Here is a 26,031-nt window from a genome sequence, read left to right on the forward strand (position 1 = left end):
TTAAAACTTGAAACTTGCTGGTTGGCCACACACTTTGACAATGCCAGACTCTGATATGTCAGATGGTTTTTGTTTTCCAACAGACTCTTAACCTCCGAGGCGCTGGGCTCGACAGGCTGGCAGTGTTACTGTCAATATAAGAAGACACACACACACCCGGACCACCCTCCAAGTCTCTTTCCTGTACTAGGCTTGAGTATTGAGGCCCGGCACTTTTACCCTCATACAATTCAAACACATATACACACGAGGAAGGAAAGAGGGGGAGGATGAGAAAAGGAAAGGTGTTGAGACCTCTGTGACGGGTGGATCCCACCGCTGCCCGTCAGCTGAGAAAACACCTGGGAGAGTTGAGCTCCCCATCGCTTTCTCTCCCTCTTTCCTCCTCTCTTTCCTCTGTTTCCCACGGTCTGAAGCAGTACAGAGACTCCGTCACCTTCAACACAGCACTGTGTTTACGACACCTCAGACCTTAGTACATTAACAGATACACCCATGACACTGTATCTGCTCCTAACAGTGCTAGACAGTCATTACACTCAGCCCAGGACACCTAACTATCTTTGGGGCTAATGGAGTTGCCGACTGCTGAAGTTGAAGTATTGCTTTTGCCTGTTTATTGTGAGTGCAGTAGTTTTAAATTCCAACAGGAATGAGAGGCCTATTAGGCCTGCTGAAGACAAGGAACCTAAGAGGTGCTGAATGGATGGACAGATGGATAGATGGATGGTTTATTTTTCAGGGGAAGTTTGTTTTGTCCTTCCGATGGCTTTTCAAGGCTGTCGTTATGTAATGCTGGAATGTCTACTAGTGAAGGAATCATTCAGGTAGTCCTAAGCTTTATTACAGACGTCTTCTACATAAGCTCCTCTCGATGTCCCTTCTTCATGACTGAAAGACCTTTCCAGATATTTACTGTTCTAGGCCTTTTTCTATCAGTGTTGCACTATGGGGGATTTGGACTGAAATCCTCATCCATGAAATCATGAAATAAGATCCCTGCAGACTGGGCTGTAGGTTATATGATACATTAAACTCAGTGGACACGCCTATCCCCAGAGCAGGGTTTCCATTAGCTGGTAATAGCCGGCTTTTGGCCGTTAAAAAAAAAAAAAAAGTGAGAAATATAATTAGCACCGGCCAATTGACCGGGAGAAGAAAATAAATCCCATGTGAAATAATGGTTTTTGGCCTATTCATTGATGAAAATACCAGTTGATGGGAATACATTTAACTGGTCATGCTTATCGGTCTATGGGTTCATTCGCATAATTGAGTGGAATTAAATTGGCGTGTGTGTATATTTGTTATGTAGCTTATCTTATTTATCACACGCGCACAGCATACAGATACAAAGCCTTTGAGCAGGAAATATGTCAGACAGCACTTTTATAAGCCCAATCATTGCGCAACAATTCTAAATGAAAAAAATAAAAAATAATTTGCCATGATTAAAAAGAGCTACTATTTTTATTTCTCAACTGGTAATTGAAGGATGCTTCCCATTCACTATTCAAATGCATAGGCAACAGAAGGAAGGCTTCATCAGCGTGTCACACACTGCTTTGCAATGAGCTGGAGGCAGTGTGCGTTGTGAAAACATAGCTACTTAATTGTTTGAAACCTGAAAGTTTTAGAAAATATTGAGGCATGTTTTACCTTGCTTTAAAATAGCCTACGCAAAATTCTACCATATCTGTGGAAGCAATTTTTCTATTATTTCATATGCCATTGAAACCAGTAGCCTATTTCTCTCATGTTCTATTGGTTTTCAAGTTTATTTCATTGTCTGCTAGCCAAATGCACAGTCGCACATAGCCTATTGCCTTGTGTGCATTGCTGCGCAAATAATGTTAAAAAATAATAGTTTTGTAATATTTTAAGCTTAACGTTCTGATCTATCGCTTTTTGACATATTTTTTATGTATTCCAGGTCTACTGGTTGTATGAATTTGGGATCTATTGTCCCACAACTGTCCCAGAGTCTGTCTGGGCTATTTCTTTCTCGACAAGCTGACCAATAGAATTGGTAAACTTATCTACTATGTGGGAGAGTAGATTGACATAGGCTCATAGGCGGCGCCTCCATAAGGCTACGGGAAGCTAAGCTTTCCCTAAGTAAATTGAATTAAATTGACAAAATGATATACCCTAATTAGCCTGCTCCTGTCTATACAGAAATAAATACAACCATTTAAAATAGGCTACTAAAGCATGATTTGGCCACAGAGGATCATTAGCTTTTAATTTGTTTTAAATCGCATTGCCTGCGGTCGGCAAATGCCAAATAGAGGATTGTTGAGTTACGACTGTCAGTGAAAAGTAGAGAGGCCCAGCCAGGAATATCGCAATATTTAAAAATAAATTGTGGGAAAACATTGTTTGAAAAGCAAATGGCTTTGACAATGAAAAGACTCTAATCTGTCTTTTAGTTATCAACATTCTCAGCTTAATTGAGCGAACAATAGTAGGCATATAGCCTATCTTATTGGCGCCAGCGGAGAGCATTGGCCATATCTCCGGTGAGTGCGCACTGCACATATTCACCATTTATTATTGTTGGGTCAGTGCTACTTAAAAGTTTGTTTTTGGACAGTAATTTCCTCCTCCAGTTTAGATGGACGTCACATTATATTGGTGTCTCCCCTTCTCATAGGCCTATTATATGGACAAAGGCGTTTTTATTGATATTTTTGTCAGTATCAGCAGAGTAGGCTACCCTGTAATTTTTCGTATTAAAAAAGATTCTGCTGTCTCCAGTCATATAAAGTGTAGTAGAAATGCATGAAATGTGTTTTTCCAACCAAAGAAAGAAGAAACCTATCTGATATAGCCCATAGTCCAGGCCTCTATCCATGCATTGAACAGTCTTTTTGGCGAATAGGGATTGAGTTATATTATTAGCCTAAATATGACTATCCAATCTACTCACATTAGGAATAGTAGACTATCTTACATAAGTCTGAAAATGTGATGATGCATGGAATGCTTTATTATTAAGATGCATTTTTATGGTGAAAATTAGCTTCCCCAAACTTGAAACTGACACGCCGCCTATGCATAGGCTAGAGATATTGCTTTTTGTTACTCATCTTGTTGGCTGAGGAAAAGTACATATGGACAGTTAGTGCGCGGTAAGGACACACGTCGTTGCATCCTCGACTTGCATGTTCTGTTAAGATGAATTACCATCATCTAAATGGGATTTCTGTCATTCTGAGCACCGTAACCCTTATCAGGTTATACACTAAATGCATATGGGTCCGCAAATTTCTCAAATGTCCGGTAAATTAAAAAGCTGCTGGTCAAATGTCCGGCGCCACATTTTCATAACGGAAACCCTGCCCCAGAGCATCTTTAACGTGTGTGTGTGTGTGTGTGTGTGTGTGTGTGTGTGTGTGTGTGCATGCACATCTTTACCATATTACTCCTCCATCTGTGTGTAGACTCAGATATGCAGGCGTGGCCTTGGAATGGCCAGATGGCTATTTGCTCTCTCCCAAGAGTATGATCCAAGTGTGTGTGTGTGCATGTATGTGTGTGTGTAATCGTCGAGGTCTGGTTGCATGTAGAGGATGCCAGTGGATCCATTTATCATTGTACAGTATATTTGGCTACTTTGGGCCCCAATAGTCCTCAACTGCTAACATACAGTACTGTATACTACCCTGTATACTATCCTGTATAGGCTGCTTCTATTGGAGATATCAACACTCAGTCCAGACCTCAGTGTTGTGGCCCCCCAGGAGTACCAGTGTAATAGAATAGTCTGAGTAGAGTGGGTTGTCATTAATATTACTTTTCCTGACTGGAAACTCCATAGACTCCATATCAGAGTCTTTCCATCTTCTTTCCATCTGCCCATCTTTCCAGATTCTTTCCGTGTGTCTGTCCATCAGTTTCCACTGGGATTTTATGGGGGGGGACTCTGGATAACCTCATTACGCTGGCTGGAGATACACATGCATGCACATACACTCACACACACGCACATACTCACACACACTCGCACATATACACACACACACACACAGGCACTACACTGATCTAAAACACATGTGGACGGGTATAAACTGCATGGAGTCATATGTGAAGCACGTCTGGAGATCTGGCGTGTCGGGGGTCCAAGGAGAGGGTTGGGAAATCCTGGTCTACATTGACTGCTTCCTTTCTTTGTCTCACTATATTGCTATATAGTTATTCCAGGGCGCAAAGTCAGCAAACTGCATTGATCTGGTCAGCCTGTTGTCTAGCAACCTGTTTTCTCTTTTTTCTTCATCTTTCCTAAGAGCTCATCCCTTCTCTCCTGGTCTGCTTAGATCTATGTGATACTATTGATTGGTCTGTGTCAGGAAAGACAAATGACCCGCCCTCTGTGGCCTTTGTGTGTGTGTGTGTGTGTGTGTGTGTGTGTGTGTGTGTGTGTGTGTGTGTGTGTGTGTGTGTGTGTGTGTGTGTGTGTGTGTGTGTGTGTGCGTGTGCGCGATGGAATTTTAGAATGAGCTCTTTTCTGCTAAGATCAGCAATAAAAGCAGATCATCATCAGTGTGCTACTTTAGACTGAGACCATGCTGCATGGCCTTTAAAACAGACCTTTCACCTTTCTAACACACACACAGTAGATAGAGGTCTGTAGTATTTATAGAGGCAGGGTAAAAGAGGAGTCTATATTGGGCTGGAGATGAAAGCAGATGGATTATAGTAGCAGACATTGTGAACTGTTCTGTGGCTCTGCTATCTCAAGTGGATCAATGCATGGTTTCCCTAACACCCTTCTCTGCTCCACTCTGAAAGAAGCTCTTATCTATCATTTTTTTTCATGTGTTGGTGAAAAACAATCTCCAGAAGCTTCAGGTGGATCAGAAGAAACCTAACCTGACCTAACCCCAACCTTAGGAAGGACGCCCCTATTAAACTGGCCAATAGGAAAGGCTTTGGTCGTGTGTGTGGGTTCTCATATGGATCTAATTTCTTCCACTGTGACAGAAAACAGAGCAGCTTTCACTTTAATGTCCACCCATTGGAACATTAGGCTGGCTGAATGGGGACTCCCATCACCAACACACAAAACTTTGTCAGTCCATCCACCCTTCAGTCCGGACACCCGTCTGCCTGTGAGTCAGTCAGTCCGGGCTGTCATTCAGTCTGTTTCTCTGGCCGAGTTATGTTACTGGAGGCCATAAGGTGATGTAACCTGGGATTGTCCAGGGCCGTATACTTCTTATTAGCGGCAGCAGCTTGGCTAGCATTCTGTGCATGTGTACGGGAGAGAGAGCAGGCAGGACACACACACACACACACACACACACACACACACACACACACACACACACACACACACACACACACACACACCACAGAGGGTGGCCCTGTGCAGCTGGCTGCAGCATTTGTTATTTTAACCCAGATTCTGGGCTGAGCTATGGTCACCATGTGTACCCTCTCAGGGGTGTGGCCTCGTCATCTGTCTGGCAAATCACTGCCGGCTGTGAGTCCAGGGGGAGGGGTTAGGGGAAGAGCTACAGACTGGGGTCTCAGTGAGAGTTAGTTAGCGGTTGGGTGTGTGGAGTCCAGTGGTAGAACCACCAAGACATACAGCAGAGCTGCACTGAAGGAGGAGAATATGGCAAACAGGTTGGATCATATTGTTTCTCTTCTTCTCTTTGGTTTTGCGTTAGTTGTGCTACTCTTTCATGACAGAATATAACAATATGACTTGTTGTAAGGTTTACATTGATTAATTTAGCAAGTGAGAGTGCTCAATGCTCACATTTACCTCATAGTGTTTAGAAGACAGTTTCAAGTATTACTTTCCCTGATTGGAAATATTTCCCAGGCCTAACAAAGGGGGTGACTAACGCTAGAGGATGTAAATATTATGTTCCTCATATTAATCATAATGTAACTCCAGTGTTGAGCAGGTTACACAGTAGCCCTGGGAAATTATGGCACTCTCACTGTGGAAATGTTGAGCACTACAATCATTTGTCACACAGCACTGACACAACTACAATTGTTAAGAGTCATATTATACTTAATACCGGACGACAAGGCTGTGTGTGTGTTTACTGATCTTGTGTTTACTCTTCATTATCCTGACTGATGACTCAGTCATACACTAAGTTGTTTTCCAGTTGGTCTGTGGAAGTAGGCCATGGGAATGTTATTGTGTTATATGTTCATGCTTTATGTGTTTGAAGAGGCAACATGTGAAGAGTTTCATTCCAAAATGCTATATATGCATTTTCAGAAATGTGCTTTTATTGTTTTAACAAATTATGAAAGAGATTGGTGTATTTTTTCACTATCTAATCGTGACATGGGGTTGTTCAACGACAGACATGTACAGTATTTGTTTAACATCTATCACTTGATGGTTTCATTTCAGGGAGAAAAATAATCATGTTTTTTTGCTAAATGCTGCAGTATATCCACCTCACTCTCAGAGAAATAAGTAGTACTGCTAGGTTTTACACAGTGAAATGTAACAAATAACTACATTTTTTAATGAAGAAATGTACAAGTGATACATTTGTGACATCGATATTATAATTTTTGTATGATAATTCAATATAGTAATATGAGATCTGTATGTAAAACATTTACTTTTTACATTTGACTCATTTAGCAGATGCTCTTATCCAGAATGACTTACGGTAAGTGCATTCATCTTAAAATAGCTAGGTAAAACAACCACATATTACAGTCAGATGTACAGGATATGAACATTCCATTCCAGCTAAACAATGGATGTATAGCATTTCACAAAAAAAAAAACATTTTCATTCACAGCTAAAATCTATGAATATACAATCTGAGAACAGTAATATTTTACACACACACATGAAGGTACCAATAAGCAATCATTTCTGATGATATAGCGTTTTGGAATTAAACTCTGCATATGTTTCTGAAGTTGCTTTGCAATAAATAGGATAGCAACTGAAAGTAGTTTTCAGGACAGGTTTCAAAAGTAAAGACTTTGAAAGTTAGTTAGGGGAACGTCTAGAAACGTCCATACTTTTGTTCCCCTGCCTGCCCTGAGTGGATGGACGAATGACTTTATTTGGTTCTTCTTAATGAAAACCTGATGTGTAGATCTAACTGTACAGTATAGGCATTCCTCCATAGCCTCAATGTATATGGGTGTTTGACCTACAGTTGCCCCCAGTGAGTGAGAGAGAGAGGAAGAGAGAGATTGAGAGACCACCATGTACCACCCGCCACTAACCACCTCGTCTCCGACGTTTACCGTAGCCGTTGTATTTCCATAGATGTATTTCCATATTTCCTGTCAATGTTAGTGTGCTGAGGGACCTGCTGTTGAGACTGCATATCACTGTGTGACTCAGACATATTTGTGTACTTTGTAGTGCAGATGAAGTGTAGCAAAGTGTTTGTGAACTAATGGGGGTGGTAATGTGTACACACACTCGCACACAGACACACTCTAGGGTTTTTAAGTCTATGGTCACTGGTTCACTCTTATTAGTGTGTGTGTGTGTGTGTGTGTAATAGACATCATAAATCCAGTCATAGCCTAACACGTTTATGGTCTGGTTTGCTGTGCTTCACAGAGTGCTGGGAAAGTTCTGCTCATGGTAACAAACCACTTGAAGCTCTGCCTGTTTAGTGGTCTGTCTGGTCTATCTCTAGGGGAGAATATTGAAGTAGGCCATGTCCTAATATTACCTCAGAACAAAGTATACACAATCTTATCATACACTAGCAAATTTATTGACTGTAAGCTAGTTTTACCTTAGTTACAGATACTCCCCTTGACCAGTCTCTCTCTCTCTCTTCCCCCCCCCCCCCCCCCCCCCCCACCCTGCAATCAGGCACCCCTGCCTGTTGGGGTCAAAGGCCAAGTGGCCTAAACTTCAAAGTGGTCAGTTGACCCGGCTCTGTATTCCTTTCTCCAGCTGCTTTAGATTGTTTCAGCTTTCTAAGTGTTTTCGAACAACGTGTGTGTGTCAATGAGGAATTAGTCTCTGCAACTGACCAGAAAGTGTCCCAGTGCGTGACTCTGAGCCAGAGCCTTTCCTCTAGTGGTGTTTGAACTGGAGTCTGTGAAATATCACTGGTGTCAGAAAACATCTACAAGGATCTACAGAACATCATGGGTGGGTGGGAGTCCCAAAGTTGAAGAAGTTACTTGAAAGGTTGTTCTGCATCAAGACAGTGACTGAGCCATACGCTTGGCTGTTCTTCAATTGACATCTGTGTGTGTGTGCTTAGTTAATACAGATATTTGTGTTTCATAAAAGTTATTCTGATCCTATCCTACACCACAGGGATGGCTGTCTGCGCCTGTTTTTATGACCTCACTCGACTTGGACACACACCACACAATACACAAACACACATTCACACACACACTCGCTAGCCGCCCACAGATCTGGGTCATTCTGTCTGTCTGGTGGAAGGATAGAGAGGGAAAAGAGAGGGAAAGAGAGGAGAGTGAAAGAGGGGAAAGAGGGGGAAAGAGAGGAGAGGGGAAAGAGAGGAGAGGGGAAAGAGGGGAGGAGAGGGGAAAGAGAGGGAAAGAGAGGAGAGGGGAAAGAGAGGGAGAGAGAGGAGAGGGGAAAGAGAGGAGAGGTTGAAAGAGAGGGAGAGAGAGGAGAGTGGAAAGAGAGGGAAATGAGGAGAGGGGAAAGAGAGGGGAAAGAGAGGAGAGGGGAAAGAGAGGAGAGGGGAAAGAGAGGGAGAGAGAGGAGAGGGGAAAGAGAGGGAGAGAGAGGAGAGGGGAAAGAGAGGGAGAGAGAGGAGAGTGGAAAGAGAGGAGAGGGGAAAGAGAGGAGAGGGGAAAGAGAGGGAAACGAGGAGAGGGAAAGAAATGAGGGAGGAAAGCTAGGGTTTGTTGATATTTCAACAGGATAACAGAGGTCAAGGTTTCAGTAATGCTGTCACTGTATCATCTCCCTATCACACACACATAATTAATTAAACACACACATACACACACACTGATCCCTACTAGAAGGGAGTGTGACCTCATAGCAGAGTCGACTTGAACTATTATCCCTCTCCATGGTGACCGGGTGCCAAGTGACAGGAACGACCCCCAGGAGGTTCAGATCTTTGGCGGCACAGGTCACCACTGGCCCCCTACTCTGCTCCAGGCTGCTCCAGGCGCTCCTCGCTCCTCGCCCAGCTCCCCAGACTGGAAGACTGGCCCCATGTCCCTCTAGCCTAGACTTTCCCATACCACCCCTCCCTCCCAACCAGACTCCACACACTGTCCAGGCTTAGGGATTCCCATGAGCTGGGAAGGGAGGGAGAATAGGAGAAAGGGAGGGTGGTGGTTCAGAGAATAAATGGAAAAATGGTGTGTGTGTGTGCCCATCTCTCCAGTCACAATGATCCACAATACCAGACACAGTTTTACTATTCACCGCTGTGCTCATGAGTCTGAACTCATGACTGGAAATGTTAGATGGAAAACGCAATACTAGTTAAAGTGAGCCTGCTGAGAAGATGGAACCTGTGTTTCAGCACACTCAGGACTGTGTTTCAGCACACTCAGGACTGTGTTTCAGCACACTCAGGACTGTGTTTCAGCACACTGAGGACTGTGTTTCAGCACACTCAGGACTGTGTTTCAGCACACTCAGGACTGTGTTTCAGCACACTCAGGACTGTGTTTCAGCACACTCAGGGCTGTGTTTCAGCACACTGAGGACTGTGTTTCAGCACACTCAGGACTGTGTTTCAGCACACTCAGGACTGTGTTTCAGCACACTCAGGACTGTGTTTCAGCACACTGAGGACTGTGTTTCAGCACACTCAGGACTGTGTTTCAGCACACTGAGGACTGTGTTTCAGCACACTCAGGACTGTGTTTCAGCACACTCAGGACTGTGTTTCAGCACACTCAGGACTGTGTTTCAGCACACTCAGGACTGTGTTTCAGCACACTGAGGACTGTGTTTCAGCACACTCAGGACTGTGTTTCAGCACACTCAGGACTGTGTTTCAGCACACTCAGGACTGTGTTTCAGCACACTGAGGACTGTGTTTCAGCACACTGAGGACTGTGTTTCAGCACACTGAGGACTGTGTTTCAGCACACTGAGGACTGTGTTTCAGCACACTGAGGACTGTGTTTCAGCACACTGAGGACTGTGTTTCAGCACACTCAGGACTGTGTTTCAGCACACTGAGGACTGTGTTTCAGCACACTGAGGACTGTGTTTCAGCACACTCCGGACTGTGTTTCAGCACACTCAGGACTGTGTTTCCGACTCCAAGATACAGGATCCAGATAGATAATTTTAATACAGAAGGTTTTTACGTCCCTCTAGGTATGTGTGATAGAAAGAGCGAGATAGGGAGATGGAGAGAGAGAGAAAGAGAGAGATGGCGAGAGAGATAGAGAGAGGGAGGGAATGGTAGAAACATTTCTGTAGACCCAGATACTTCATTCAGATCTAGAGGCCCACTGAGAGACCTCAGCCTGACCTGAGAATGAAGTCATCAACAAGTGACTGCCTAGTCGATGATCTCATCAGCTGTCGCCTGGTTATGCTGTTTAATACAGCTTGTGGTTTAAAACCTAGCAGCTTTTACATTGCAGTAATTTACTGCTGCATTAATGTTCTGTAGCAAGAGCTCCTTGCCTTGCTATGTTTTATTACATTAATGCCGTGGTTCACATGGACTGTTAAGCTGCCTTATGGTAGAGCGTCTTTGCGGCCAAGTTATCAATTAAATTAAATGTGTTTTCAGGTAAACTGAGGGTTAGATAAAGAAGACAAATGTTTGTGAAAGGCCTTTTGAAGTAAAGCCCTTGGGATTGGGTATATGATTTCCTCCTGTAGCTAAAATCTTTTATGAACGATGTTCTTGCCATGGGTTATCTCTCCGAGCCCTGACGTTTTACAGTATTTATTGTTTATTAGTTTAGAAGGCCATGTTGTGAAACCAAGCCCTGAGGGTCAGCTTTCTGTATTGTCTAGAGATAGTGTGTGGGGTAGCCGAGTTGTGAAATGATGTCATGGGTTGTTATCCCACAGCCTTCTAGAGATAGTGATGATGGTGAATGATGTGTTGTTAGATGGAGACAGTCAGACCATCAGTAGGTTATCTATTCAACTCTCCAGCAAGCGTCAGTGAGAGTCAGTGAGATGACAGTGTTGTTGTGAGATGGACGTGGTTACCTCTCCCCCAGTACTGATGGTGTTAATGACATGTTCATGTCACTGGGGTTATCTATCTTTAGGAGGTATGTGACAGTAGTGTTCGTGAAATAGCTGTGATGTGATGGTGACACTGGGGTTCTGTGAGTTCTGTAGTGGTGGTGTTTATGAAATGGCCGTGTCAGCAGGGTTATCTCAGCCTGGCTGACCCTAGGTCAGTTATGTGTTAGCTCTGTGGTGGTTGGACAGCCAGGCTGCTATCAGCCCTACATCAGTGGCGTGGGCTGTTTCATCTGAGATTGTTTGTTTTTCCCTCTGTCTGTGTCTGTTTGTCAAAGGATCCCTCATTCCCTCTTTCCACATCTCTCTCGTCTCTTCCCTTCAACTCTCCTTCTCCCCTCCACATCTCACCCAGCTTCCCCTGGGACCGACACTACACAGACACCAGTGTGGACCCAGAGTAACTCCTCACACACAGATGCATGCACCCTCCTACACACACACAAACACACACACACACACACAGTACACACAAACACCCCCCTGGGAAGGGGAAAGGGGAGGAGCTGACCCTGTCAGTCAGGGAGCTCTGCAGGGGAAACCAAAACAGAGCAGAGCAGAGGAGTCAGGCTCCTCCAGGCTGGCTGACCAGGCCTGCCCTTTCTCTCTCTCTCCCTCCTCCTCCATCCTCCTCTCTTCCTCTCCAGGCCTGGCTTTATGTAAACATGACAAGAGGTTGTTGGTTCGTTTTAGACAAACCCTCCCTCTGTCTGCAGCCCTGTTGTCATAAGGCTCTCCCTGTCTATACGTTTCATCCACCATTACTCCCATTCACCATGGCTGTGCTATGCCACTTACTGTTAGTGTATGGTTGGTTATTTTAAACTGCTGTGTTGGTCAAGTTTCTTTGCTGATTACAGTTAAATGTTGCCTGAGTTGGGAGGGGGGAAACACTGCTTCTGAAACGTTTGATTCCAACACTGCTAATCCGTCTTTCGGATGGGACGTTAAATGGGTGTCCTGACTCTCTGTGGTCACTAAAGATTCCATGGCACTTATTGTAAGAGTAGGGGTGTTAACCACGGTATCCTGGCTAAATTACCAATCTGGCCATCACACCATCATGGCCACCTAATCATCCTTAGCTTCCAATTGGCTCATTCATCCCCCTTCCTCTCCCCTGTAACTATTCCCTAGGTCATTGCTGTAAATGAGAATGTGTTCTCAGTCAACTTACCAGGTAAAATAAGAGTTAAATAAAAATAAATACATCATGTAACTGAGCGTTCTACCATGGTCTGCCCTTTCAACTGCCATAAATAATAATCACACACTCACTTTCTGTTCCCTTCTCCGCCCTCCCTCCTCTCTTTCTCCCCCTCCCCTCTGTCTCAAGGTGTGTAGTTGGTGAGAAGCCAGCTGGCTGGCCTTGGAGACACTCCTTCACTACGATGTAGAGTCCAGAAGAGAGAGAACGAGAGAGCGTGTGAAAAACAGACACTCCGGCTGGAAGAGAAACTGAAAGCGGGTGAGTAAGACATCGCAGGAAGGATTGGAAAGAAAGATAGGGAGACAAACCAGAAAGAAGGAAGAGGAACAACACCAGGGGGAGATAAGAGAGAGAGAGAGCGAGAGAGAGAGACTTTCAATCATTGACCTCAGACCCTGCCTCCAAACCAACCTCTCCCTCCCTCCTTCTCCTCCCTCCTTTCCCTGCACTGGAACTGTTTACCCTCTCTCACACCTCCGTCACAACAGGACCCCATCCTTCACTCTCTCCCTTCACCCTTTCCCCTCTTCCTGAAGACCCTAAGGACTTGAACCTTCACCTTTGACCCCACCTGTGTAACCACTGGGCGGGAAAAGACATCACCAAAAAGACATCACCAGGAACACTTCAGAACCACTTCAAACATCATCATCACCATGTGCCACGTGATCGTGACCTGTCGCTCCATGCTGTGGACTCTACTCAGTATCGTGGTTGCCTTCGGAGAGCTCATCGCCTTCATGAGCACCGATTGGCTGGTGGGCTTCCCCCGGACACCGGACGCCGTCTTCGGCCCTCATGGTGCCACAGCGGCTGGCGAGGCCTACCGGCCCACCCTGGGCATCTACGGCCGCTGCATCAAGCTGCCCCACTTGCGGCGCGGTGTGCTGTGTGGGCCGTACGCCGTGCACTTTGGGGAGATCGCCAGCGGGTTCTGGCAGGCAGCGTCCATCTTCCTGGCGGCGGGGATCCTGCTACTGTGTGCCGTGGCCTTCATCTCTGTCTTCACCATGTGCTTCCAGAGCATCATGAAGAAGAGCATCTTCAACGTGTGTGGACTGCTGCAGGCCATCGCAGGTGAGACAGAGAGGGATACACGCACATGTAGACGCACATGTAGACACACATTTCACACACACACACACACACACACACACACACACACACACACACACACACACACACACACACGTATACACAGCAGAGTTGCACACTTACTTTCACATTGAGTTATAGACATGTAGGTACAGTGCTGACTTTAACTCACGCAGGAAATCCACAGACCCTCTTGTTGTAGTGTTGCTGCTTGCAGTATTGTATTGCCTGTTGATTGGTTGTAGTTTTGTCTGGGCTGTTCAGTAGTTAGATACAGTTGACTGACTGTTAAACCCCTGGAATGGAGAGAGAGAGGGGCTTGTAGAGGGATGTGTTCTATCTGAACAGCCAACATTCAACCCCATCCAGCTAACCTTTAGTGCTGCTGTCCACCTCTTCAGAGTTTAAACATTCACTAACTAGAGCAATCAGACCCCACTGACCACAAACGAACACATGCACGTGTACACACACACACACACATACATACACACACACATACATACATACACACAGGCCCCCGAGAGTGCATTATCTCTTACTCCCAGCGTCCTCTCTGTGTTTTTGAGGTGAGCATTAACCCTATTGGTCAAGGGTCAGGGAACCACGGCAGCCTTGTACCTCCCTCTGAGGTCGTTGCCATCAGCAACAAGGGCCCAAATATTTGTCCTCTTGGGTCAGCTGGGAATGATGTCATGTGACCTGTGTGGTGTGTCCGCATGCGTGTGTATCTGTGTATGACTCTCAAGCCGCTTTGACCTGCTGTGGAGAATTATGGGAGGGAGGAGACAGTCATTGGAGAGAGTGAAGTTATTCCGCCTGGATCTCTCAGAGCTCTCATCCTCTCTTCTCTCCTCTCCTGTACTAGTTCCTTAGACTCTATCAGGAGTAGGTCACAAACGAGCCCTACAGACACTGATCTACTGTAAGATTAGTGTGATGCCTTTTCAAATTAGTCGTTAAAGTTAGAATCTAGTGATTGCTACACTGGTGGACAGTTACCACAATGTAAAGCACATTCAGACCTAGTGAAAGTGTCAAATACTGTCCATTGCTATTGTGTTGTTATTGAACGTAGTCAGAGGACGTCCACAACTGGACTGATTAGAAGAGCAGAACTGCTCGTTAAGGGTCTGTGGGTCGCCGGGGGGAAGGGGATGAGAATAAGGAAGAGGAAAGGGGCAGAGGGGAAACCAGAAATAGCAGGGGGATGTTTCTTTAATGCACTCAGCCTAGGGTTGAATGGCGGGAACCAGGTTACTGAGATTTACCACCCAAAACCACTCCCTTTTCTCGGGATATATAACTGCGAGAAACCAGTAAATTAAAATAAACTATGAACAGCATGGCGTGAAATGGAAGTGTTAAATTATATGTGATGTCTAATCTGGCTTCTCAACTGCCTCTGCATGATGAATATTCAATGCTCAGGCTGGGTACAGACAGCCCATCTCAGTATGGAGTGCAGTTCACAATGCATGTAGACCTATCATCTTATCATGGTAACTTTTTGTCTTATGACAGATAGGGCAGCATAGTCTATGCTACAGTAATATAAAGACTGAATGCACGTCTAATCTCCATCTGGCTTTCGGAGGACACCTTACTTTTTTATTGTAAAGATGTTTTTTTTAATTGCAGCAGCAGAGTTTTAAAACAGCCTATCACTTGAATATTATTGCTTTCAATCAGAGCACGTGCGAACACGCTCTTGCAGTCTTTCTCTCTCTCCATCAACTCCATTCAAGTTGCCTCCAAAATAGATAATCCTGTTCTAGATTGATATATAGATTTTCTAGCCTACCTCTTTCAGGTAATATATTTATTGCAGTACTAGCCGTATAATTAGCTAATTAGTGATGGATTAGGCATAATTTCTAATTTATAGCCTTTGTCTCTTGCACAATACGCACGCACCTGTGCTCCGCTGGCCTCTCTCCTTAAAAAACACTCTTAGCTCTTGGAGTCCCATGCAGGAAAAGCTGGACTACAATAGCTTGCTGGACATCATTTTTTATACCAATAGACTATTCAAAGAGGGACGCAAGCTCTTGTTTGATGAATGTTAAATACAGCAGCCAATAGAACTCATGGGTAGTTTGAAAGAAGAGCGAACGCTCGCGCGGCGGTAGGCTATAGCAGTAATTTATTCAGACCCATAACCATTCAATCTTCGTGAAAAGAAGAGAAAGCCTTCTGCATCTAGTTCTAGTACTATTCAAGGTGTCATTAGAATGATGAAGGTAAGGACAATGAAACGTATTTCATTTAACTGTTGAACGCGAGGAAGTAATGAAGCAACAATAGAGAGAGAAAGAGGAGGTAGGCTACTAATATTAGGGGAAATATTATTAAAAGTATTTATGCGTCAGCCTACGAATAACACAAATAGGCCCTATTATATTTCAAAATTAAAATCAAATTCACTAGCCTGTAATTGTAACTTTGTAGGCCGCATGTGCTGCACCAGAATCGCATGTTCTCTCCCTGCTTTATCGTGGTTTGAATGATGTGCTTAATTCAGTCAATATAATCCAGTAGTCTATAATACAATACAGTACAGTAATACAGTTCACACTAAAAAAGATTAGCCTTCTTGAGCTAGTTTCATTCATTTACCCAAGAGAGCATATAGCTACAGTAGCTACATCCATAGGCTTTTATGTTTTTCTGTCAGGCGTAATGTGCAGTAGCCTATATCATGTATGTATTGGATAACAGCACAATCATTTGTTCTTTTTTGGGCTTGACCTCATTAAATGTATTTAATGTGGGGCTCATAAAATGTATATAATGTATTGCTCATCAGGGTCAAGTAGCATCATGATTGAATTGTCGATCAAAGCTCTAATCAAATCCAGACAGGCTTATTTATATGCTTTATAATGCTGTTGAATGACACTTCCGGTTTTTGGTTACCTGGTAGAAAAGGGATTTATTCTCAGAATGGAACATTTGTAAAATACCGGGAAAATATTCAACTCTACCTTAACCCTCAGCCCCTTGTCATGAACCGTCTCCCTGGCTACAGAAAGGGATAAAGAACAAAACACACTGCAGAGACACCACACCAAGCAGTGGTCAGTGTTGATGTGTCTCTGGTACTTTTTTCTGTTGGTGTTTTTCCTCCACCTCCACATGTGTCTTAGATGAGAGGGATGGAAAAGTCTGTAGTTTCTCCGCCAGGCAGAGTTCTAAGATATCCCTATATCACTTTATCATCTCTCTCCACCTCTCTCTCTCTCCCTCTCTTCCTTTCTCCTTTCTGCCAGTTTGATTTTCCTCCAATCAACATTTCCACTAAGTGTGCTGACCGACCGTAATGTTCCCGTAATGTGACCGTAACTGGGATCAGGTGGCAGATGTTTTGGGAAATACTTTACCTCAGAGGGAGAGATTGTGTTTCTGTAACCAGCGGTGGTCACGTCATCTCACTGGAGTCATCAGAGTGGTCCTGATTCTATTAAACACATTTATACACACTGATGTCATATTGGGAAGGCTTTATCTCTAATAGAAATCAATTGGATATGCAATATAACTAGCCAAGTGTTTAAGGCCAGACCGAGGCAGGTTTTTTTTCAGAAACACAGTTAGAGACGAGAAGACTAAGAAACAGCAGGTAGTTAAACTGTCTTCAGGTCTACAGCTGGGAGTGTCATAATATCCTTTTATTGTGGCCATAAACTCTCCCTCCCAGCTCCAACCAACCAGCCAGCCAGCCAACCAGACGACGAGCCAAATTCAGCCATGATGAGTTATAGGACTGTCACACAGACGGCTTTTGACCTGGGCGCTAGCTGTGGGTTGATGGCAAATGGGAATGTGACAGTGATCCAGTAAACAGATGCAATAATGATACAGCGTGACTATGACTGTTACAGGTCTGATTGACAGATGATCATGACTGTATTGGAACAGTCTGATCATGATGAATAGTCTAGGTCTGGATGTTACTATTGTTGAGCAAACAGAGAGAGCAGAAGTACAGTACAGGGTCGGGACGGGTGTGACTGGAAATTCATCTGATTACCAAAGCAAAGGTCTGAGATGTTGGTCAATCACAACCAGTGTTGACAATAGAGGTATGTGGGTGAGAGATATAGCGAGAGATGGCGAGAGAGTTTACAACCGTAGTGTGGGTGTATAAGAATTAAAGGCATAGAAAGAGAGAATCAGTGAGTAATGAAAGAGTGAAAGAGAGTCGGGTAAAAGGAAGTGCGGTGTAGATAAGGCTGATAGATATGAATGGAAAGTCCAGTCCATGGTCACGGTGCATATTACTGTAATCCTGAATCAGGCTTGTAGGACTTCCTACCAACAGAACAGTACCAGAACAAAATGACTGTGTGGAAGGAATCAGGATAATATAGGTCCCTATATTCCCTGTTCATCTATTACACTACAGTCCTCCGTGGGACAGTGGAGCTAAACAGAGAGGAACACTACAGTTTTACACTATAGTCCTCTGTGGGACAGTGGAGCTAAACAGAGAGGAACACTACAGTTTTACACTATAGTCCTCTGTGGGACAGTGGAGCTAAACAGAGAGGAACACGACAGTTTTACACTATAGTCCTCTGTGGGACAGTGGAGCTAAACAGAGAGGAACACTACAGTTTTACACTATAGTCCTCTGTGGGACAGTGGAGCTAAACAGAGAGGAACACGACAGTTTTACACTATAGTCCTCCGAGGACAGTGGAGCTAAACAGAGAGGAACACTACAGTTTTACACTATAGTCCTCCGAGGACAGTGGAGCTAAACAGAGAGGGACACGACAGTTTTACACTACAGTCCTCCGTGGGACAGTGAAGCTAAACAGAGAGGAACACTACAGTTTTACACTACAGTCCTCCGAGGACAGTGGAGCTAAACAGAGAGGGACACGACAGTTTTACACTACAGTCCTCCGAGGACAGTGGAGCTAAACAGAGAGGAACACTACAGTTTTACACTATAGTCCTCCGTGGGACAGTGGAGCTAAACAGAGAGGAACACTACAGTTTTACACTATAGTCCTCTGTGGGACAGTGGAGCTAAACAGAGAGGAACACTACAGTTTTACACTATAGTCCTCTGTGGGACAGTGGAGCTAAACAGAGAGGAACACTACAGTTTTACACTATAGTCCTCTGTGGGACAGTGGAGCTAAACAGAGAGGAACACTACAGTTTTACACTATAGTCCTCCGTGGGACAGTGGAGCTAAACAGAGAGGAACACTACAGTTTTACACTATAGTCCTCTGTGGGACAGTGGAGCTAAACAGAGAGGAACACTACAGTTTTACACTATAGTCCTCTGTGGGACAGTGGAGCTAAACAGAGAGGAACACTACAGTTTTACACTATAGTCCTCCGTGGGACAGTGGAGCTAAACAGAGAGGAACACTACAGTTTTACGCTATAGTCCTCCGTGGGACAGTGGAGCTAAACAGAGAGGAACACTACAGTTTTACACTATAGTCCTCCGTGGGACAGTGGAGCTAAACAGAGAGGAACACTACAGTTTTACGCTATAGTCCTCCGAGGACAGTGGAGCTAAACAGAGAGGAACACTACAGTTTTACGCTATAGTCCTCCGAGGACAGTGGAGCTAAACAGAGAGGGACACGACAGTTTTACACTATAGTCCTCTGTGGGACAGTGGAGCTAAACAGAGAGGAACACGACAGTTTTACACTATAGTCCTCCGAGGACAGTGGAGCTAAACAGAGAGGAACATTACAGTTTTACACTATAGTCCTCCGAGGACAGTGGAGCTAAACAGAGAGGAACACTACAGTTTTACACTATAGTCCTCCGAGGACAGTGGAGCTAAACAGAGAGGAACACGACAGTTTTACACTATAGTCCTCTGTGGGACAGTGGAGCTAAACAGAGAGGAACACTACAGTTTTACACTATAGTCCTCCGAGGACAGTGGAGCTAAACAGAGAGGAACACTACAGTTTTACACTATAGTCCTCTGTGGGACAGTGGAGCTAAACAGAGAGGAACACTACAGTTTTACACTATAGTCCTCTGTGGGACAGTGGAGCTAAACAGAGAGGAACACTACAGTTTTACACTATAGTCCTCTGTGGGACAGTGGAGCTAAACAGAGAGGAACACTACAGTTTTACACTACAGTCCTCCGAGGACAGTGGAGCTAAACAGAGAGGAACACTACAGTTTTACACTATAGTCCTCCGAGGACAGTGGAGCTAAACAGAGAGGAACACTACAGTTTTACGCTATAGTCCTCCGAGGACAGTGGAGCTAAACAGAGAGGAACACGACAGTTTTACACTATAGTCCTCTGTAGGACAGTGGAGCTAAACAGAGAGGAACACGACAGTTTTACACTATAGTCCTCTGTGGGACAGTGGAGCTAAACAGAGAGGAACACTACAGTTTTACACTATAGTCCTCCGTGGGACAGTGGAGCTAAACAGAGAGGAACACTACAGTTTTACACTATAGTCCTCTGTGGGACAGTGGAGCTAAACAGAGAGGAACACGACAGTTTTACACTACAGTCCTCCGAGGACAGTGGAGCTAAACAGAGAGGAACACTACAGTTTTACACTACAGTCCTCCGTGGGACAGTGGAGCTAAACAGAGAGGAACACTACAGTTTTACACTACAGTCCTCCGAGGACAGTGGAGCTAAACAGAGAGGAACATTACAGTTTTACACTACAGTCCTCCGAGGACAGTGGAGCTAAACAGAGAGGAACATTACAGTTTTACACTACAGTCCTCTGTGGGACAGTGGAGCTAAACAGAGAGGAACACTACAGTTTTACACTACAGTCCTCCGTGGGACAGTGGAGCTAAACAGAAAGAAACACAAACCTCCCCCAGGTTTCCCATAGAAACAACATGTCCTCTCTGTCTCACCCACTCTGTAACTATTGAAACCATTCTCTTAACTCTATAGGGCAGAGGTGGCCAACCCTCCTGCAGAAATACTGGGTATGCAAACTTTTGCTCCAGCCCTGCTCTAACACACCTGATTGGTTTAGAGGAGCAGCGGATGAGTAAAGTCAGTTTAGTTGTTGATGAGAGTGTCTTTAGAAGCCAGGAGACACAGACCGAGACTCTCTTGGCTTACGGTCCTACCTGACAATCATATCAGTCTGTATGTTTCCGGTGAGAGACCTCCTCCTCTCTCTTCCTCCTCTCTTTTTCCATCACACTCTAATATGTGAGCCACCACCTGGATTCGGTCATATCTAGCAAAATTTGAAATGGTGTTTTTTACATTGGATAAAAGTAGAGAAAATGAAATGCTGCAGTTGAGGAACAATGGGAAAGTAATTCTGCTTTGAAAGTTGATAAACTTGTAATCCCACTTTTGAGAAGATGGCCTTTTAATTTTTTGGTACTGCTACTGGAGAGCCCTTCTTTGTCTACACCCATTCAGCATTGTTCGCACCCTCTTAAACTGTAGCACCTCCCATCTCTTTAAGGATTCCCATGTGAGGTCGTGTGGCAAACAGAGTGAGCAGTGTAGTAAACAACCAAAGATTTCAAGACTAAAAGTGGTGATAGTAGTAGACTACAATAAGGAAAAACTGCAGATTAAAGTACACTTTATCAGGGCCTCCTGAATGGCGCAGCGGTCTGAGGCTGCAGGAAGTTTCCTGTCTTTTTCCGTGGCTAAACCAGCTAGGCTCGTAATTTAACCATTTTATTTGTATTTACACATGGAGTACACATTTGTTATTGAGGCACATAAAAGTTCACATGCTCCAGAAGGCATTGCTGGCCAAAAACGCATTTTGAAAAAAATATATAAAAAGACGTTCATTTGCCTCTCCTGTGAAGTAGTGACATACGGCTGGCTTCCTGAAAATGGTCACATATATGTGGAGAGGAAAGAAATATGAGAAAGATTTTTTTTTTTTAAACCTGCATTAAAAAAATAAAAACAACTCTTTCTCTCTGTACCTCTGGCTCTCATAGTCTGTTGCGATACATTTTCACCATCTCCTGGAGCTGAGGGGAGGTGGATAGTCAGATGTTCTGGGAACCAGGGTCAGGGAGAGGAGGGGTACGGGCGGGGTAGAGAGAGAATGCAGGGCTACCCCACCTAGAGATGTAGAGGAAGCGAGTACAGAAAGAGAGGAGACTACGGAGACAGTTGGAGGCGAATGGTTAATATACAGGCCAGGTTGCAGAAGGAGGCAAGCAGTTAATATTCACAGAGGATGCAGGATACTCAGTTGAAGTGGACTGGGGTATTAGGTTAGGGGTCCATTGGGTAGTGGGATGTCTTTAGAGGGGGTTGTGTGTGTGTGTGTTTGTGTCTGTGTGTGTGTATTGGGGGGGGTTGTAGAATTGAAACCATACCTCCAGTCCATCACCAGAGCTGCTCTGGCAGCAACATGTGGAAAGAATTTATGACCTACTTTTCATTTCCGTGTTTAATACAATATTGTTCTGCTGAGAGGGAGAAAGCTGGTGTCGGCATTGCACTTTTGTTTTTCATCTCCTGAAGGAGCAAGTGAGCAGGGCGGAGGCAGATGGAGGGAAGGAGGGAGGTAGGGAGGGAAGTGGGGTAAGTGTGCTGGTCTGGTATAGAGGTGCAGGAGCTGTCTCTGTTTCTCTCTCTCTCTCTCTCTCTCTGTATCTCCCTCTCTCTCTCTCAATTCCATTTTAATTCAATTTCTATTCAATTTCAAATTCAATTTAAGGGCTTTATTGGCATGGGAAACATATGTTAACATTGCCAAAGCAAGTGAAGTAGATAATAAACAAAAGTGAAATAAACAATAATAAACAACAAACAACAATCTCTCTATCTGTCTGTCTGTCTGTCTGTCTGTCTGTCTGTCTGTCTGTCTGTCTGTCTGTCTGTCTGTCTGTCTGTCTGTCTGTCTGTCTGTCTGTCTGTCTGTCTGTCTGTCTGTCTGTCTGTCTGTCTGTCTGTCTGTCTGTCTGTCTCTCTCTCTGTCTCTCTGTCTGTCTCTCTCTCTCTCTGTCTGTCTCTCTCGTAATATGTGCCTGTAGGCATATTGTAGTTCCATAGCTCCCAGTCTAGACTCTAGTAGTAGACTTCTGATATTGTAGTTCTAGAGCGTCTCCTGGTGTGTGTCAAAGCCTGAACTAGAAACAGGCTCACTGCCTTTTCCTGTCAGGTCATTCTTGAGTATGGTGATGGTGAAAGGTAATATTGAACACAGACTACATGCATTGTCTCTACTTTACTAGGTCATATTAGGGATTGGGTGAAGCCTTCTCTTGCTCCTCCTGAGCAGGCCTCTATTAGGCTCTCCTATAGGTTCTGGTGTTGTACAAGGCTGTTGGAACAGAATCCATTTGCTGTTACAAGTGAAATATTGTACAGTGCAGGGCTGTTGGAAGTGGGTCTCAAACCCACAGAAGTGGCTCCATCCTTCAGCAGAGAGAGACACAGGAAGCTGAGACACAGGATTAGTTGGTTAGTTCAGTGACTGGGGAAACCCCTCTGGCTACCCTTTCCTGTTGTTGAGCTGCTGTTACCCCAGGTCACACATTGTGCGATACCCCCAGGGATTCAGAGCTGACAGCAGGGTTGTATTGTGCCATAACCCCAGGGCTGTATTGTGCCATAACCCCAGGGCTGTATTGTGCCATAACCCCAGGGTTGTATTGTGCCATAACCCCAGGGTTGTATTGTGCCATAACCCCAGGGTCGTATTGTGCCATAACCCCAGGGTCGTATTGTGCCATAACCCCAGGGTCGTATTGTGCCATAACCCCAGGGTCGTATTGTGCCATAACCCCAGGGTCGTATTGTGCCATAACCCCAGGGTCGTATTGTGCCATAACCACAGGGTCGTATTGTGCCATAACCCCAGGGTCGTATTGTGCCATAACACCAGGGTTGTATTGTGCCATAACCCCAGGGTCGTATTGTGCCATAACCCCAGGGTTGTATTGTGCTGTAACCTGAGGGTCGTGACGTGGGGACATGTTTGGGGAAAGACTTGAATCTGGCCAGGTGTATTATTGGAATAGAGCATAGGAGAGTCCCATTTGAAAAGAGAGTATCATGTTTTTTTGCAAGTATAGTATTTTTGACCAACGGGAAATTAGAACGCTAACGTGTTCTTGAAACAGGAAATGTTTTGATACCAGAGAATGTTCTGTGGATTGACTTTAGACAATGTGCTGTTGTCATTATTCCACTCTTTTTTGAAGCTACCTTTCAAACACACAATTCAATCACACACACATTATAACTGTTGATCTGTGTAGGTCTATTATGTAGACCTACACAGGTTAGGTCTATTGTGTAGGTCTATTATGAACTAACAGTGCCTTTCTCTCCCTTCTCTCTGGTCCAGGTCTGTTTCTGATCCTGGGTCTGATGCTGTACCCTGCAGGCTGGGGTTCAGACAAGGTGCAGCTGTACTGTAGTCAGGACGCGGCTCCCTACCAGGCAGGGCTGTGTACCATGGGCTGGGGCTTCTACACAGCCATGGGAGGCACTGTGCTCACCTTCATCTGCGCTGTGTTCTCAGCCCAGGCCGAGATCGCCACGTCCTCAGACAAGGTGCAGGAGGAGATCGAGGAGGGCAAGAGCCTAATCTGCCTGCTCTGAGATGGACCAGGAGGGGAGAAGGAGAGGAATGTCAAGTCCCACCCCCTCTTCTCCACTCTGGGTCCCAGCTGTCAATCAAACGGAAGCCACATGTTGTTTACCACTAAGACTGACTCTCTGACCTTTGACCCTGTATTGTTGTTATTGTTCATGTGGGAGAAATCTACAGTGCCAAGCTTTTCACAAACCTGTGTTTCAATGTATTTCCTCTCTCCGCCACCAGAGGTGCTGTCTGTCTGTGTTCTGTGTTATTATTTCTAATGTGTGCCAGTACCAGCTACCCTGACACCAGTATGTGTGTATTGTAAATAAGTGTGTATATACTGTACATAGTGATGATGATGATGATCTGAGAATGGTGGTCCTCTCAGCTCTGTTCAGGCTGTGTTTTAAATTAGTGTCACTCTTGCCTTGAATACTGGTGTGATGAGGACAACACCTAAAGACCAGTCTTCCTTGTGCTAATCTTCTGTTGTACCATAAAACGCCAGGTAGAAGTTGCCCCTAACTACAGATCTAGTATCACATTACCCAACCCCAAGTCATAACCTGAACCGCGAGAAGGATAAAATAATATCGTATCGCATCCCGGACCCGCAGATAGAGGTAACTTCTACCAGCTCCAGCTTAAACCAGGTGTGAGTAACTCTACAAGGGAACCACTTCTCAGTCCAGTAAACTACTCACAGACATGTCCTTAGTTTAGCATGGAATCATGATGTCCTTAAAGCTTACAGAATGTACTGTCAATTGAAATGACCACTGTATGTCTTCTTGGACCCTTGAAATGTATTGATGGGACGGACACCTACAAAAGCCACAGTTACACATGGACTGCATGAGCTAGCTAAGAAAGACTTGGACAACTTGGTCAACGATACACACAAGTATTCCTATTAGTGTATTCCTATTAGTGCCTTGTTTCAGGAAGGACTCCTATTCCTGCAACCCCCGAGGCAGGTCAGTTATTCCTACAACACCAGCCACAGCGCTGGAGAGAAACTGTTGAGACTTGTGTTGTTGCGTCATCATCTGACTATCACAGCTCCCCAGTCTGTCTCTCTGCCAAACTAATAAAAACAGAAAGAAAAAGACAAGAATATCTGGTCTGAGTTTTTCTCCAGCAACATTCATCTCTTTGGGGCTCTATGTAATGTGGGGGAGGATGGGTGAGGGAGGGAGGGAAAGAAGTGTGAGACCTTAGTTTGGGGTGGAGGGTGTTGTGGGGTGAAGTTGTCAGTCAGTCAGTCAGTCAGTGAGTGAATGAGTGAGTGAGTGAGTGAGTGAGTGAGTGAGTGAGTGAGTGAGTGAGTGAGTGAGTGAGTGAGTGAGTGAGTGTGAGTGTTCGCGCGAACGAGTGAGTCTGCCTTCCACCACAGTGAAAACTCCTGCCGCTGGCACCCCTAGTCGGGGCGAGCGGGAGGGGACAATAAGGACAATTATGGAGGAAAAGTGTGCTCACGCGGGAAAAGTGTGCTCACGCGGGAAAAGTGTGCTCACGCGGGAAAAGTGTGCTCACGCGGGAAAAGTGTGCTCAAGCGGGAAAAGTGTGCTCACGCGGGAAAAGTGTGCTCACGCGGGAAAAGTGTGCTCAAGCGGGAAAAGCGTGCTCATGCGAGAGAGGAAACGCCCACTTACACAGCCAGGAACATTGACAATTTTTTTCAGTGGTAAACGGCCTGAGTAAACTTATTTATCCATCATCTTTGCCAGTTATTCTAAGACCTGGAGAATCACAGAGATAGGAATCACAAAACGGCACACACAGGCATGTCTTACCATACTTGTGAGGACCTTTAGGGGACAAACAATTGATTCCCATTCAAAATATATTTAAACCTAACTCCTAAACCTAACCCTACACCTAAGCCTAAAACAGATATTTTACAAGTGAGGACCGGCAAAATGTCCTCACTTCTGTGAATTCTAGTTGGTTTACTATTCTTGTGA

The 26,031-nt window shown here is 44.8% G+C and overlaps 1 protein-coding gene across 2 annotated transcripts in view; it reads left to right on the plus strand.

The window, feature by feature from the left end:
- LOC120026477 (LHFPL tetraspan subfamily member 2a protein-like) overlaps window positions 1–25,161 on the plus strand; it is a 37,989-nt gene extending 12,828 nt beyond the window's left edge. The window contains exons 1-4 of one of the 2 annotated variants that reach the window (XM_038971349.1): window positions 5,561–5,634; window positions 12,535–12,666; window positions 12,897–13,485; window positions 23,825–25,161. In XM_038971349.1, the coding sequence (XP_038827277.1) occupies window positions 13,065–13,485; window positions 23,825–24,081 (678 nt within the window). In that variant the 5' untranslated portion in view covers window positions 5,561–5,634; window positions 12,535–12,666; window positions 12,897–13,064 and the 3' untranslated portion in view covers window positions 24,082–25,161. Of the gene's footprint in view, window positions 1–5,560; window positions 5,635–12,534; window positions 13,486–23,824 lie in introns of those variants that run through there. The other variant, XM_038971348.1, reaches the window with a different exon arrangement.
- The last annotated feature ends 870 nt before the right edge of the window (window positions 25,162–26,031 follow it).

This window comes from Salvelinus namaycush, chromosome 31 (assembly GCF_016432855.1).
Source record: "Salvelinus namaycush isolate Seneca chromosome 31, SaNama_1.0, whole genome shotgun sequence".
Lineage (NCBI taxonomy): Eukaryota > Metazoa > Chordata > Actinopteri > Salmoniformes > Salmonidae > Salvelinus > Salvelinus namaycush.